The sequence below is a fragment of the Eriocheir sinensis genome, chromosome 18 (genome assembly GCF_024679095.1).
Source record: "Eriocheir sinensis breed Jianghai 21 chromosome 18, ASM2467909v1, whole genome shotgun sequence".
Taxonomy (NCBI): Eukaryota; Metazoa; Arthropoda; class Malacostraca; order Decapoda; family Varunidae; genus Eriocheir; species Eriocheir sinensis.
This window is the reverse complement of record NC_066526.1, coordinates 966218-982777: the sequence shown is the minus strand read 5'-3', so window position 1 is coordinate 982777 and position 16560 is coordinate 966218. Positions and strand designations below refer to the sequence as shown.

Genomic DNA, 16560 nt, shown 5'->3' with positions numbered 1-16560 from the left:
ATACAAACACGAATTCACAAAACCCCCAAAACATCCTAACAAACAATTAAATAAAGAAATAAAAGAATAAATTTATCAGTAAACAAGTAAGTGTAGTTCGCTGATAAAGGAAATACAAAAGGAATAGGAAATAATTTAGTATACGATGAAATAATTTAATTTTCTATGGACTTCAATCTTTCCTCTGTGCTTTGAAACCTCTTCCTTTGTTTCCTATGTCACTTTTATGCTACTTCTTCTTTCCTCCTTAATTGCATGTGCTGTATTTTTAATTATCTCTTCCCTCTCGCATATATCTTCCCTTTCGCATATATTTGGCATTCTCTCTTCATCAGTTTCTCTATCTTTATCCTTTTCTCCTTTCTATCATTCCCTCGCTTCCTTTCTCTCTGTAGTTTTCAATTTTCTCATTTATTCTTTTCTCTTTCCTCTCTTTCGTATTTTATCCTTTTCTCTTCTCTCTTTCTCATTTTCATTTAATTCTTCCTTCTACTCTTTTTTATACGTCTCTTAGCTATTTTTCCTTCTTTCTCCTCTTTAGTAACTGCTTTCCTACATTCTTGTTTCTCTTTCTCTTCCAGCTTTTCCTCCTTTTCCTCCTCCTCTTCTCAACTTTTCTTTTCCATCCTTTTCGTTCGACCTGTTTATCTTGCCCTCCTCCTCCTCCTCCTCCTCCTCCTTTTCTTTCTATGTCTCCCTTCGCTCTGCATTACGAAGTGTGGATGAAGTCAACTAATTAATATTTGTATCTATGTCGCTATTGCATTGTATTTGACATGCCTCTCTCTCTCTCTCTCTCTCTCTCTCTCTCTCTCTCTCTCTCTCTCTCTCTCTCTCTCTCTCTCTCTCTCTCTCTCTCTCTCTCTCTCTCTCTCTCTCTCTCTCTCTCTCTCTCTCTCTCTCTCTCTCTCTCTCTCTCTCTCTCTCTCTCTCTCACACACACACACACACATGCACAGAAAGAGAACGCATCAAGCTTTGTCTGCCTGTGTGTGTACGTGCAAAGTCGTGTGTGTGTGTGTGTGTGTGTGTGTGTGTGTGTGTGTGTGTGTGTGTGTGTGACTTCCCCCACAGACTCACACACACACACACACACACACACACACACACAGACTCCCCGCACCCCCCAACCACAACCCCTTCCCCTCTCCACCTCCCTCCCACACAATCCCCTTCCTTCCCACCCCCACTCTCCTCCACACACTTCCTCCTCTCCCCCCCATCCCCCCCTCCCCGCTCCACACATCCCCCCACAAAAGGCATTCATCAGCGTGGAATGACGGAGCATTTAATTAAAACAAGAGATACTACCATATATCTCATTATGGACTTAATTTAGCGGGTCACCTGGTATCAATTAGCCGGCGAGAGCACTCCGTCGCCGGCCAGGTGTAATTAGCAGCCAGGGATTCATCAGGTGACTATGGTGATGGTGGTGATGATGATGGTGATGATGGTGGTGGCGAGGGTGGTGGTGTTTTTATTTTGGGTGATGATGTGATGAGTTCTTTATTGTGTGTGTGTGTGTGTGTGTGTGTGTGTGTGTGTGTGTGTGAGAGAGAGAGAGAGAGAGAGAGAGAGAGAGAGAGAGAGAGAGAGAGCAAAGACCGGAGCAGAGGAAACAGAAATTGAGAAGAACCACACATGAAGCTAACAAAAAGAAACTTGTGTGTGTGTGTGTGTGTGTGTGTGTGTGTGTGTGTGTGTGGGCGAGGTGGCATGAATTCGTCTTTCCTTCCAATTCAATCATTTAGGGGCGGAGGAAAGTCTTGTTTGTTTGCTTCGTCAACAAGAACCTCGGGGCGTCCAGCGTGGAGGCGAGGTATTAAAATTCAGATCAAGTGTTGCCCTTCACTCCCCACCCGGAGAGAGAGAGAGAGAGAGAGAGAGAGAGAGAGGGACGGAGCCAGACACAGATAAATATATAAGCAAACAGACAGATAGAGGCAGATTCACATACAGACAGACATACAAGCAGAGGGATGAAAATAATAAAAAAAGGAAAAATAACAAAGAAAATGAGCATAAATGTGTGTGTGTGTGTGTGTGTGTGTGTGAGAGAGAGAGAGAGAGAGAGAGAGAGAGAGAATAGTAAGTTGACAGATCTTTAAGTTCCTCCTCGTAACAATATCTACTTATCTACTTATTAAATTGTCGTCTTTCTTAGCCTATTATTCCTATTTTAAGACCATTTCAATATACTCTAAACTAAATTCTTACATGTATACAATTTCTACAGTCTCCCTCTATCATTTATGTGTATGGAATAAGAGAAACCGAAATTAAATGACAAGCTATCCTATATTTTGAAAGGCGTTGCTGTTTTGACTTAGTGATATTGCGTGATGGTGGAAGAGTAGTAGTAGTAGTAGTAGTAGCAGCAGTAGTAGTAGTAGTACTAGTAATAGTGGTAGTAGTAGTAGTAGTAGTAGTAGAAGTAATAGTAGTAGTAGTAGTAGTAGTAGTAGTAGTAGTAGTAGAAGTAGTAGTAGTGGTGGTTATACGTAAACTACATGAAAAGAATTATTCCCCAAGAGTAGTGGTTATAGAAGTAGTAGTAGTAGTAGTAGTAGTAGTAGTAGTAGTAATGCACTAATAAGCAACTTCTTCCAACGAATATGTATCATCCGCCATATTGGTCAGAGTTTTGTTTTGATATTCCATCGTACGCTATCGGACAGCGGCCAAACCTCCCCTGCTGGACACGAATGATATGGAGTGAACCGCCGTCCTCCAGCAAACCTAATTAAGCCATTCATGTTATAGACGAAACCACCACCATACCACTTCGGGTAACTCTTTATCTTCCTTAAAGCACAGCCTGTATTTATTTTTTTTCTCTTATGGTCTAAGTCATTCAGCTGGTCATTTTTCATTTATTCATTATTATTCAGGGAGTTATTTTTCTGTTTCCAAGAGTTAATCTATTTGACATTCACCTGAGGATGTTTTCATATGTATTTTATGACGTTTATCAATTTGTATTTTTAAAAATATTCTGGTCACGGACCGACAGACGAATAAACAGGCAATGGAACGGGCAACAACGAAAGCATTACTACCCTCCTCGCTAGGCGGAAACAAGCGTTAATTACAGCTAATTTACGGAATCCAAGGAGACATACCATGCCGGCCGTGGGAAGCAATGCTGTCACACCGCGGGGCACTCGATGCAGGCCACACGATGCATGGGACAGGTGTCAAAGCGGACAGTGGACGGTGAGGTGAAGAGTGTGAAGTGGGTGGAGAACCGTTGCGGAACTTCTGTTGGGAGGAGAGATTGTGTTAGATGGTTAGATAGTTAGTTCACGGACCCAGCTTACTGGTATAGTATTAATCATGAGAAAAATATCTACAGAACAATTGCTGTCCATCACATTGGTTTGAAAAAGATACACCTATTTAAATTAAGAAAACCAAAACTCGATTACAAGGCCCCCCGCTAACCATCAAACAGGCTGATGTGTAAACTACCCTACTACTAGTTTAGAAGCGGTTGAGGTAGGCATCGTAGGTGGTTAGGTAACTGTTCAGATGGTTATGTTACTAGATACCGTTCGTTCATTTATCGGCCTGAACAACACTACGACAGAGCGCAGGCAATTCATTACTCTTATTGCTCCACCCAGGAAGGTGACTATTACGGCTCTATCTGACGAATATAAACCGACTGATAGTGTTTACAATATTATAGTCTTAAGATAATGAGATTGAAAGTTAACTGGAATACAATCTAGATAACTGCCATGATAAGTAGATAAGATGTATGCTAGATAGATAATTACTGCCCGAAACTTATAACGTAGCAAATAGTTGATAATTCTAAAATCTTGAATTTAAATTAGATCAGATGTAATTGGTATAGCATATAGTAGATAGTAACATTCATAGATAACAAGTGCAGTATATAGGTAATTATTGCATTCAAGACATAGTTAAAGTAGATAGTTGATGTTACTTCTGCAGTCTAATTGCAGGACATAATAAATACGATACTAAGAGAAATGCAACGAGGGTAGTCAACTAACATAACTCAGTATTTACACACAACATGACTAGGACACTTACGGCACTGAGAAACGAAGATGACAATGACAGAAAACCTTGAATGTTACTTGATGACACACACACACACACACACACACACACACATGCGCGCGTCGCCACCTTGAGTTTCCAAGTGTCGCTTTTACCGTTATCTCCATGGCGTGTGACTTTCGGTTTTATAATAGTGTACATATAAAACTTGGACAGGATAACACATTCAAATACATATCATCTCATTCCTATCTCACTATACGGCCCAAGAACACTTATTAACCTTCTTTTTATTGTTTATACATATAGTTACCCTGTGATGCAACTATTTCCAACGATTTTAGTGGCCTGCGAGACAAAGTAGTAACCTCAGAGAATGCAAAGAATGGTGAATGGTGAAGCTTTTTATTCTTTATGTTCTTAGCTTAGCGGCCTGAAGACATAATTATAACTTGAGAATACTAAAGGATGAATACTATAAAAGGGATACAGTTATACATATATTGGCCATGTGAAGACTTTTTTTCCTTATGTTCTTAGCTTAGCGGCCTGAAGACATAATTATAACTTGAGAATACTAAAGGATGAATACTATAAAAGGGATACAGTTACACATATATTTGCCATGTGAAGACTTTTTTCCTTATGTTCTTAGCTTAGCGGTCTAAAGACATAATAATAACTTGAGAATACTAAAGGATGAATACTATAAAAGGGATACAGTTATACATATATTGGCCATGTGAAGACTTTTTTTCCTTATGTTCTTAGCTTAGCGGCCTGAAGACATAATAATAACTTGAGAATACTAAAGGATGAATACTATAAAAGGGATACTGTTATATATATAGTTTCATTGTGAGAGCTAGTATGTACACCGATATTAGCTTAGCGGATTGCATGACGAAAAAATAACGTTAGAGAATATACTATGGAAAGGATACTGTAGAGGGGATATCATATTTACATATATTTACATAGGAGGGGTACTGTAGCAGGATCGAGGGCCATCTTAACAATGTAAAGGTGTTAATGATGGGGCAGACACCTGTACTGGAATATATAAAGATAGAAATTATTAAAAGGGAAACGGAACACATCATACAAAGAACAACTTTCTCTCTCTCTCTCTCTCTCTCTCTCTCTCTCTCTCTCTCTCTCTCTCTCTCTCTCTCTCTCTCTCTCTCTCTCTCTCTCTCTCTCTCTCTCTCTCTCTCTCTCTCTCTCTCTCGATTTACATAAGCAGGACACCTTTTTTATTGAGAGAGAGTGAGAGAGAGAGAGAGAGAGAGAGAGAGAGCAAACCCTTCATTAATTGCGAATATAAAAAAAACAATAGTAGTTGCGCGAAGCCATAAAGAGGAATGTAATTTTGGTCGAGAGTTTAATGCAACAAGATCACGTGAACGCTCTTATGTCATCCCAATAAGAGTACTCAACCCCCCCTCTCTCTCTCTCTCTCTCTCTCTCTCTCTCTCTCTCTCTCTCTCTCTCTCTCTCTCTCTGTATCTATCTATCTACCGATCTATCTCTATCTATCAATCTATCAATCTATCTATCTACTTCCATCTCCCTCTTTCTACCTGTGTCTATTTATCTATCTACGAGTATCTATCTACCTCCATCTCCCTCTTTCCATCTGTGTCTATCTATCTATCTATCTATCTATCTATCTATGTATCAATATCTTTTTCTAACTGATAATTTTCGCCTCTCTAAAAATTATACACACATTCATTTTCGCCCTAATATAATCCTTCAAACTATACGGCCAAGAATACTTACTATCCTGTCTTCTATCGTTTATGCTTCACGTATTTTCTCTCCTACTATTATCTCCTCAGTTTATTATGCGATAAGGAATCTCCACTAGTCTAGGTTATTACGAGAACACAGCAGGTGAATATTAACAAGGGCAATACCTGGAGGCGGCGAATCACTAAACACCTGAGACAATAACAGAAACAAGATACACAAGAACAACTTTTCTCTCTGACTCATTGAACTGAAGAAACGTTATACTTATTCAGCTTTTTTTTGGATTTTTATTGCTCGGCTTTGAAATTGGTATCGATAGAGGATGTTAATAAGAGGAGGTGGTGAAGGAAGAGGAGGAGAACGAAGAGGAGGAGGAGGTGGTGGAGTTTTAGGTGATGGAGAAGGAGGAGGAGGAGGAGGTGGGGAAGGGAAAGGGGACGGAAGAATAGGAAGAACAGAACGATGAAGACGATAACGAAGAAAAAGAAAAGAAAAAGAAGAAGAAAAAAGAAGAAGAAGAAGAAGAAGAAAAAGAAGAAAGAAAAAAAAAGATGAAACAAAGGAACATCAGCACCATCACCACCACCAACAACAAAAACAACAAAAGAACTGCAGATATTCAAAGACAAAGTTAAAAAAAAAAATGGACAGAGTAAGTAACGTGAGTCAGTGAGTGGGCGAGTAACCGAGTGAGTGGGCGAGTGAGTGAGGGGAAAACAAAGTGACACATCCCCTCAGTGAGACACGGAGCACGAGGCACGCGAGGGGAAAGGTGTGAGTGAGGTGTGCGCAGGTGTATAGGCGGGGCGGGGGGCACCTGGAACGAGGGGACACAGTTTTCAGGTGACCGCCAGTACCTTCATCAACCCCTCACCGCTACCTTGTCCCTCTAATCCCCGGGTAAAAAGATCAATATAACACCGCCTCCTCCAATCAGCAGGTAGAGTATGTGTTCAATCTCATTCCGTACAGGCAGTATCACAATTAATCATATCACATCACAGGTTAAAAGAGCTATCATCAGTGCCTCCTTGAGCCCTATATTACTTCAGTCTCCCTTCTAATCCCCAGGTACAAAAGATCAACATAGCACTGCCTCTGTTCAATCCGTATAGTCGGTTAGTAGTCACACTGAATCACATGACATCACAAGTTAAAGAAGCTATCACAAGTACCTCTCTCAACTCTTCACTACTTCTTTGTCCATCCTAATCCCCGGTAACAGAAGAATCAACATAGCACTGTCTCTCCCCATCCGCAGGCAGGGTATGTTTTCGATCTGTTCGGACATTTTGCAATCACATGAAGGTTAAAAGTTATCGCCAGTGCCTCTCTACACAAACAGAGTCCAAAACTAACGCTACGGGAGGCAAAAAGGTGCTAACCAGTTTGAGATACCTGAGAATATTCTTGTGTGTATTTGGTTACTATATATAAATCGTTTTTAGATCATTTGAAAACAGACAAACAGACAGGCAAAAAGACAGACAGATAAACAAACGAACAGCGACGAAAAAAAATATACCCCTCCTGGCAATATAGAAGACAATAATAATAATAATTATAATAATAATAATAATAATAATAATAATAATAACAATAATAATAATAATAATGATAATAATAATAATAATAATAATAATAATAATAATAATAATAATAATAATAATAATAATAATAATAATAATAATAATAATAATAATAATAATAATAATAATAATAATAATAATAATAATAATAATAATAATAATAATAATAATAGTAATAAAACGTGAATGAACTACAAAAAGGAATAATCAATTTTTATCAATTTCTTCTTAACCTTACAAATGCAGAAAACTTTTTGATGTCTAAATATTAAAACAGTTTGAGATTTGTAGGACAGACATGTGTGTGTGTGTGTGTGTGTGTGTGTGTGTGTGTGTGTGTGTGTGTGTGTATCACTATAAGTAGACACGCCTTGCTAAATTAGGGCGGGTCAGACGACACACACACACACACACACACACACACACACACACACACACACACACACACACACACACGTAGCAGCTAATACACTTACTCACCTGTAGCTAATCTAATCTAATTCCAGGTAAGTTCTCGCCCCGCCCACAGGTAACCGAAAGAGAAAAAAACATGTAGCACTTTGTTAATGACGCTTAATTATTTCTTTTTTATATATTAACATTTTCAGAATTTAATAGAGAGAGAAACTAATGCAATATATGCCTGAAAATTAATTACGTTGGACATTTGATAGCACCGGTCTGGAGAAGGTCGAGTGTATTCGTTTTTGTCTGTCTGTCTGTCTGTCTGTCTGTCTGTCTCTCTGTCTGTCTACTTGTCTTTTTGTCTGTTACCAAAATATCCCTAAAAAAGATTGATGTATTATAACCGAATGCATAAAAGAACATCCTTAAGAAATAATCCGCGAAAACAATGACTTAATGATGGCGAAAGAATGATGAAAACTGACTGAGTAAATAAACTGACTGACTGACTGAATTAATATGATAAAAACTGACTGACTGACTGACTGATGGCCGCCTTCCGAATCAAAGTCCAGTCAACATGGCGGCGATACGTGGTCTTTGAAACATGCTCCTTCTATTTTTTTTTATCTATGTTTAGTTTTGCGTCGATTGCGTTAGAATAAAAAATAAAACTGATGAAATTGCACACACACACACACACACACACACACACACACACACACACACACACACACACACACACACACACACACACACACACACACACGTATACGATTCTCATTGCATAGAGAAAAAAAAGTATTCAATGACATTACTGAAACCATAAGTCCATCAGCGTGGTGGTAAGAGTGATATAACTAAATTATTGTCCGCTCTCTCTCTCTCTCTCTCTCTCTCTCTCTCTCTCTCTCTCTCTCTCTCTCTCTCTCTCTCTCTCTTCTGAATTCGTTTGTATGGGTTAAGAGAGAGAGAGAGAGAGAGAGAGAGAGAGAATGCTCATATCCCCTCCATAAAAAAGACTAAGAGCTAATGATTAAAATCTTTGTTTGTTTCCTTTGACCATCTCTCTCTCTCTCTCTCTCTCTCTCTCTCTCTCTCTCTCTCTCTCTCTCTCTCTCTCTCTCAACGAAAATAACAACTAGCACCCTCACAAAATTCCCCTCCCCCTCCTCCTCCTCCTCCTACCCCTCTTCCTCCTTTTCCTCTTCCTCCTCCTCCTCCTCCTTCTCCTACTACTACTACTACTACTACTACTACTACTACTATTACTATTACCACTACTCTAATTAATCGACATGACACACTTTCGTTTCCTTCCGTGACTCAAGCAAGATAAAGTAGTGACGTGAAGTGATGAAAAATAAATATCGTAAATACGGCATACACGTAATACGTAAATACGCGCTTTTCTTATTACATTTAGTCTAGTGAGGATTAGTATTTCTTTTTACATATTTAATTTTCAAGCGTTTGTGTTTGAGGATGTTTTTTTTATGTTTATCTGTATGTTTTCTTGTATGTCTCTTGTATGCTTTCTCTCTTCTTTATTTTATTTTTGCGTGTTGCCTATAGCGCCGGTAGGCTGTCTTGAGGGGCCTCTTGGGCGGTCCCAGCTCGTTGTTGACGCAGGCGAATTTTATTTATAGTGGCTGCCGTGATGTGTGACTCTGGCTTAGCCCATGCTGCCCCCGGTGCTCCACTTGAGCACAGTCGCTGAAGTTACGGTTGTTTGAAGATCCATACAGCACCGAGTTTTTACATTCCTTTAATATTCTAGCCTTTGTGTATAATCAGATTTTCTCATGTTTTTTTTTTTATCTTTTCCTGTATAGTCTCGCATGTTTCTTGTATGTTTTTTAATCATTCTATATATACATTTTTTAGCCTCTATGTTTGGGTAGTTCCTTTTTATGTCTTTTAGTTATTGTATGTTAAATTAGGTCGTTCGTATTCTCCTTTTTCTCACGACCTTCTCTTGTCTGTTATTACGGCAACGCTTCTCTTCCCTTCCCCTTCACCGCCTTATCTTTCGCTCCATCAAAGCTAATTTTTCCTTCCTTTCGTATTCCGGTCAACAAGGAGTCAGGAGCTGGCATGAATGTTTTACCTGACGCTATGTGTGTGTGTGTGTGTGTGTGTGTGTGTGTGTGTTAATGCTTTTGTGATTGCGTTAAAAATAGCGAGTAGTATGTGTTTACTTTCCTCCTCCTCTTCCTTCTCATACTACTACTACTATTACTACTACTACTACTACTACTACTACTACTATTACTACTACTACTATTACTACTACTACAATTTACCCTACCACTACTACGTACACTGCTAATTTTCTAATATCTCTATTAACGAATAAAATAAACATGCACTCCGATAACAATCTCCTCTTTCTCCCAGCGTACATATCAAGTCCGTTACAAGATAATAATGCGATCCGTGAAATCCTTGCGTATGGCGGGCGATTTACCGTACACTGACCCTATCATACGATGGGTTGAACAGGGAAGTGTTTTCAGGCAACCCAAAACAGGTGATGAAAAATATATATCGTAACATCGCATACATGGAATACGTAATAAGCGCTTTTTTATTACGTTTAGTCTGGTAAGGACTCGTATTTCTGTTTATATATACATTTAATTTTCTAGCGCTTGTGTTTGTATAAGACGAACATTTTAACCCAAAACATATAAGAAGAGGAATTTCACCCTAAACAATACTTTTAGGGGACAAAACAGCATAATGTACAGTATTACACACCGTAACTGTGGTGTGTAGCCTTTGACCCTGAGCTCCGTTTTAAAATGCATGCAATGGAGTTTTTACTGACTACGCTATCGTTTTACAGAGGGTTATGAATATTAATTATCCTTTACTTTGAGACTGAGAGTGGTTTGAAGTGTGGGGGAGGCATTTTCGACTTCTGTCCTGTTGATTTAGGAGTAAGGCGGGGGGTGTCCTTGCCCCATCGCTTTTCAACTCTTGTATCAGGTTGCAGTGGGTTGAACTTTATCGAACAATCGCAAGACATCCTTCGCTTGTGTTACAGAGTGTAGTGGGCGGCCTGGGCGTGTGTGTAGGCGGAATGATCGAGCTTCGGGACTACAGGGTGGGCGGGGAGGGTGTGAAGCCCGCCAAAGAATGCAAGACGCGGCCCGCCACCACGAGTCCTCCAGGAAGTCGCTTCGCTGAAATCTCCATTGCAGGTAAGACGCAAGACCTCGCAGGTAAACAAGAGAGAACTAAATTCCATCTTTGTCTTTTAGAACTTTCTACCTTATTTTTTGTCTATATGAAAAAGCGTGATGTGTTCTTTAATATTTTTTTTCTTTCGTTCGTTCCTTTCTTCCTTTCTTCCACTTTTTTTATTTCTTTTTCTTTATTCTCTTTTTTTTTCTTTCTCTTTCATTATTTCCTTCCTTCCTTCCTTCCTTCCATCCTAGCTTCCTTCTTTCCTTCCTTCTTTCCTTTCTTCCTTCCTTCCTTCCTTTCTTCCTTCCTTTCTTCCTTCCATCCTTCCTTCCTTCCTTTCTTCTTCCCTTCCTTCCTTCCTTTCTTCTTCTCTTCCTTCATTCCTTCCTTCCTTAATCTATCTATTTTTCAGCGCATTATTCCTCCTTGGTCTCTCTTCTGTACCACCAAAAGCAAAGGTCCAAAACAGTGTCTCCCTCAGGCATGTCCCGCGCGTGTGTGTCGTCGTGTCCCCGGGCGCAGCGCGGCGTGTGGACCCTGGCGCTGCTCACCTGCACCGCCCTGATGACGGCGCAGGTGTGGGACCGACTCACCTATTACCTGTCCACCCCCGTGACGGTCAACGTGCGCGTGACGAGGAACCAGACGCTCAGGGTAGGTGGGTAATGGTGGTGGTAAGTGAGGTAGTAGTGGTAGTACTGGTGGTAGTAGTCGTGGTAGTGATGGTGGTATGGTAGTAGTAGTAGTAGTAGTAGTAGTAGTAGTAGTAGTAGTAGTAGTAGTAGTAGTAGTAGTAGTAGTAGTAGTAGTAGTAGTAGTAGTAGTAGTAATAGTAGTAGTAGTAGTAGTAGTAGTAGTAGTAGTAGTAGTAGTAGTAGTAGTAGTAGTAGTAATAGTAGTAGTAGTAGTAGTAGTAGTAGTAGTAGTAGTAGTAGTAGCAGTAGTAGTAGTAGTAGTAGTAGTAGTAGTAGTAGTATACCACCTTTTCTATTAACCTTTCAGTTCCTTTCCTTTGCAAACCACTGCCTTCCTTTACGTCCTTCACTCTATACTCCAACAATCTATCTCATATCCTTTCCTTTGCAAGCCATTATTATACTTTTCGTCAAGCCTTCTATAACCAAGAAATCAATCTATTAATTCCTTTCCTTTGCAAACCAATACTTTCCTTTCTGTTCTTCCCTTTATTACGAACCACTGTCTCTCCATTCCTTTCCCTTGCAAACAATTATTCTCCAATACGTCCTTTTTTTCTAAACATAAATACTCTCTCCAACAGTTTCCAATCGTCTCCTTCTGCAACAAAAACCGCTTCAACATGACGGCGGTGCGGCAAATGCAGGAGGAGCGAGCAGAGCGCCTTGGGGAGACCAATTCCTCGGAGGTGGCGACGTGGGACATACCTGACCTCCTGGACGATGAGGACATGGACGCCGCCAAGGTCTGGACCCGCACCTCCCATGGCCTGGATCGCATGGTGAAGGAGGTGAGGGCGAGGAGGAGGAGGAGGAGTAGAAGGCTTGATTTGTATAGACTTGGAGGGTTTGATAATGCATTCTCAATACACCTGAAAAGAAGGAAAGATATATGAAGCAAATTATGAGAGAGAGAGAGAGAGAGAGAGAGAGAGAGAGAGAGAGAGAGAGAGAGAGAGAGAGAGAACTGTGTGTGTGTGTGTGTGTGTGTCAGTCGTTCATCCTGCTTAGTGTCAATATACATTCCATTTCTTCCTATTTACGCTGATAACATGCATACACACACAAATATTAAGTCACACAAATGCCAAGTTTTTATAATTTTGAAAACATATATTATTGCAGTCACCAAATTGTTATAATGAACTACAAATACTCTCTCTCTCTCTCTCTCTCTCTCTCTCTCTCTCTCTCTCTCTCTCTCTCTCTCTCTCTCTCTCCCAGTGCTGGTTCACGCGGGGCAAGCGGTGTGAGGAGGTGGGTTCCTGGTCCACCATACACACGGTACTCGGCATATGTTACCAGTACAGAGTCAGTGAGTATGAAGCAAAGAACAACAAAAAGATTAAAGATATTACATAGACCAGTGGTTCTTAATTTTCTTTACTGCCACGCCCTCTCCGCTAGGAATGGGTCCTTCCCTCCACGCCCCCTCTTGCATATATAAATATAACTCCCTTCCATTTCTATTAAACAATGGTAAGCCTAATTAGACTATAAAAAAAAACCTCACGTTGATATAGTCGATAATTTTGCGTTTTTTCGTAAACTTCTCAATATTAGCACCTCTTGCATATATAAATAAAATTCCCTTGTAATTTTATTAAACAATAGAAAGCAAAACTAGACTAGAAAAATTACATTAATGAAGCCGATAATATTGCATTTTTTCATAAAAATTTTAGGCCACGTCTTGTTGAAATAATAATAAATATTCCAAAAACAGAAATACCAACTTTAATAAAGAGCTCGCGCCCCCCTTGGAAATTACTAACGCCCCCCAATTTAAGAACCACTGACATAGACAATAGTAAAAAGTGTACCAGGGCAGGTCGAATGCGTAGGGCGAATTGTTGTTGTTTAAAAATTCTGACACCGCGCAGGGACCATGGGACTTCCTCGGGTGACGGCCAATGATGAGGACTGACATGTTTCTGTGTAGAGCGAATTATAGATGTTGGATGGTTGATGATAATGATGAGAATGATGATGACTGATTTTTACAAATGTCTCCCAGTAAACCTCCATTTTCTATCCTTTCCCTTTAGACATAGAAAACAGAAACGTTTCAATGGGTTCCCTCGGTATTTCTCGACATCCCTCAACAGACGACCCTGTGGAGACGTCGGGCATCTTCAACAACATGTATTTGCTGCTCCACGACAAAGAGCCGCAGCAGTACAACGGCGACAACGGTTTCAAGATACTGATCCACGACCCGCGCGACGACCCCGTGATAGACCTGAGGACCCACGGCACGACCATCAACGAGGGCTGGGGCAAAGACGTGAGGGTGGCCGTCAGGGAGGTGAGCTACGGCAGGAAGCTAATCAAGAGTAGCCTAGCCCCCAAAACAGTAGCCTAGCCCCCAAAACAGTAACCTAGCCCCCAAAACAGTAACCTAGCCCCCAAAACAGTAGCCTAGCCCCCCAAACAATAGCCTAGCCCCAAAAACAGTAACGTCGCCCCCAAAACAGTAACGTAGACCCCAAAACAGTAACCTAGCCCCCAAAACAGTAACCTATCCCCCAAAACAGTAGCCTAGCCCCCAAAACAGTAACCTAGCCCCCAAAACAGTAACCTAGCCCCCAAAACAGTAGCCTAGCCCCCAAAACAGTAACCTAGTCCCCAAAACAGTAGCCTAGTCCCCAAAACAGTAGCCTAGCCCCCAAAACAGTAGCCTAGCCCCCAAAACAGTAGCCTAGCCCCCAAAACAGTAGCCTAGCCCCCAAAACAGTAGCCTAGCCCCCAAAAAACAGTAACCTAGCCCAAAAAACAGTAGTCTAGTCCCCAAAACAGTAGCTTAGCCCCCATAACAGCAATCTAGCCACCAAAACTAATCTAGAACCCTCAAAGAAAGCAATCTGGTCCAAAAAACAGCAATCTGGGCCCCCAAAAGAGCACTATTTATACTTCTAATATTATCAACAACCCTTATTATGTTACTCCTGTTATGTCATCTTTCCGCAGTTCAAGACCATCTCGAGGCACCGATGGCCATGCGTGTCCAATACAAGTTACTCGTCCTCACAATGCATCTCCCGCTGCTTCCTGACCGCCCTCCACGCCCACACCCAGTGCCTGATGCCCTACATGCACGGTGAGCTCACGGCTGATGCTGCATATACTAGAGAAAGTAGTTTGCCGGTAGCTTTTTTAAACACATAGATTGATGTTTAAAGAGTAGGTCCGTATTCTCAGACACCTTCGGTTTTCACAACTATTTCCAAAGGTCACGAAGGAGATTAGTTTGGTTCCCATGTGGGTTTTTTTTCCACATTCACGGAGTAGAAGCCTTGTCAAACTATTTCCGGACGCTTTTGGCATTCGCAACAACTAATTCCAAAGGCCACAAAGGAAGTCAGTCGGGTTCTCGTGGGCGTTATATTCACATTCATGGTACAAAATCCTTGTCAAACTATTTCCAGACGCTTTAGACTTTCACAACTATTTCCAATGGCCACAAAGGATGTCAGTCGGGTTCTCGTGGGTGTTTTATTCACATTCATGCAACAAAATCCTTCCCAAACTATTTCCAGACGCTTTTGGCATTCGCAACAACTAATTCCAAAGGCCACGAAGGAACTCAGTCGGGTTCTCGTTGGTGTTTTATTCACATTCATGGTACAGAATTCTTGTCAAACTATTACCAGACGCTTTAGAGTTAGACTTTCACAACTATTTCCAAAGGTCACAAAGGAGATTAGTCGGGTTCTCATAAGTGGGGGGGGTTTCCACATTCACGAAGCAGAAGCCTTGTTAAACTAATACAGGCTTCTAAAACTACCCACAACAACCTCTCCGAAAGCCTTACCAAATGTGGGTGTGCAAGCTCCGAAGTGTGTCAGGATATGAGGATGAATGAGACGCTATACACCTGTAAAACGGATTACACAAGGTACGTATGATATGACCTGGGCACGTCAACTTCTTATGCACATTTCCTCTACACAGACATCGACGGGCGGCAATGCAACACCTCAGAGGAATACCGAAACAGCACAGACATGGAGACCCGGCTTCTATTCTTCGGGGGGTGGAAACACAGCCAATGCGAGTGTTTGAAGCAGTGCAACGAGGATATCTACTCCATCTACACCGAGGCGGCCAAGACCAACAAGGATTCGGCCAAACTGAGAGTCTTCTTCCAGGACCTGACGTTCGACGAGGTATCGGAGGAGATCGCGTACGGGACGATAGCGCTCCTGTGTGACATCGGGGGTACCTTGGGCCTCTTGTTGGGCGCGTCCGTGCTCACGTTTATGGAGTTCCTGGAGGTGGTCATTGTGAAGGTGCTGTGGCGTTAGTGTTAGGAGAGAGAGAGAGAGAGAGAGAGAGATAGGCAGATAGGCTGTGTGTGTGTGTGTGTGTGTGTGTGTGTGTGTGTGTGTGTGTGTGTCACTTCCCCCGTCACGTGTCAGGAAGTCACGTGCGTGGACTTAAGAAGCTACAGAAAGTAAACAAACGAATCTCTTATGTAAAAATCTTACGTAAAAGTAAAATAGGTACTTAAGATAAACGATGCTTATATGTCCTTTTCTTTTCTTTTTCTTTTTTTCGAAACCCTGAAACATTTATATTCAATCATCCCTTATTACCTAATCGCGGGTTGGTGTCCTTCCTTCACCATCGTCGTCATCATCATCATCATTATCAATTTGCAATATTTCACAAAAACACTCAAGCCTCTTCTAAAACGCTTCCATTCGCCTTTCTTTAGTCTTTAGTTTCCAGTTCTTTGCCTTTCTTCGTCAGTCAGTCAGCCAGTCAGTCGGTCAGTCAGTCAGTCAGTCGCTTATCGGTCAGTCTTTCCCCCGGGTCACTCAGTCAATCAGTTAGTCAACCTTTGTGTAACCAGCCAAGTACTTGAAAGGGTAAAA

The 16560-nt window shown here is 41.1% G+C and overlaps 1 protein-coding gene across 1 annotated transcript; it reads left to right on the top strand.

Moving 5' to 3' along the window:
- Nucleotides 1–10863: 10863 nt before the first annotated feature.
- On the top strand, nucleotides 10864–16346 carry LOC127000211 (acid-sensing ion channel 4-like). Its single transcript, XM_050863628.1, has 7 exons — nucleotides 10864–10999; nucleotides 11467–11639; nucleotides 12265–12471; nucleotides 12905–12995; nucleotides 13789–13988; nucleotides 14651–14780; nucleotides 15635–16346. Exons 1-7 carry the CDS (start codon nucleotides 10879–10881, stop codon nucleotides 15985–15987), a joined length of 1275 nt encoding a protein of 424 aa, XP_050719585.1. The 5' UTR covers nucleotides 10864–10878; the 3' UTR covers nucleotides 15988–16346.
- Nucleotides 16347–16560: the final 214 nt, after the last annotated feature.

Coding starts and splice junctions, on each gene's coding strand:
- LOC127000211 (XM_050863628.1), top strand. CDS start 10,879: ATGATCGAGCTTCGGGACTACAGGGTGGGCGGGGAGGGTGTGAAGCCC. Junction 11,640..12,264: donor CGAGGAACCAGACGCTCAGG/GTAGGTGGGTAA, acceptor TCTCTCCAACAG/TTTCCAATCGTCTCCTTCTG. Junction 14,781..15,634: donor CCTGATGCCCTACATGCACG/GTGAGCTCACGG, acceptor TCCTCTACACAG/ACATCGACGGGCGGCAATGC.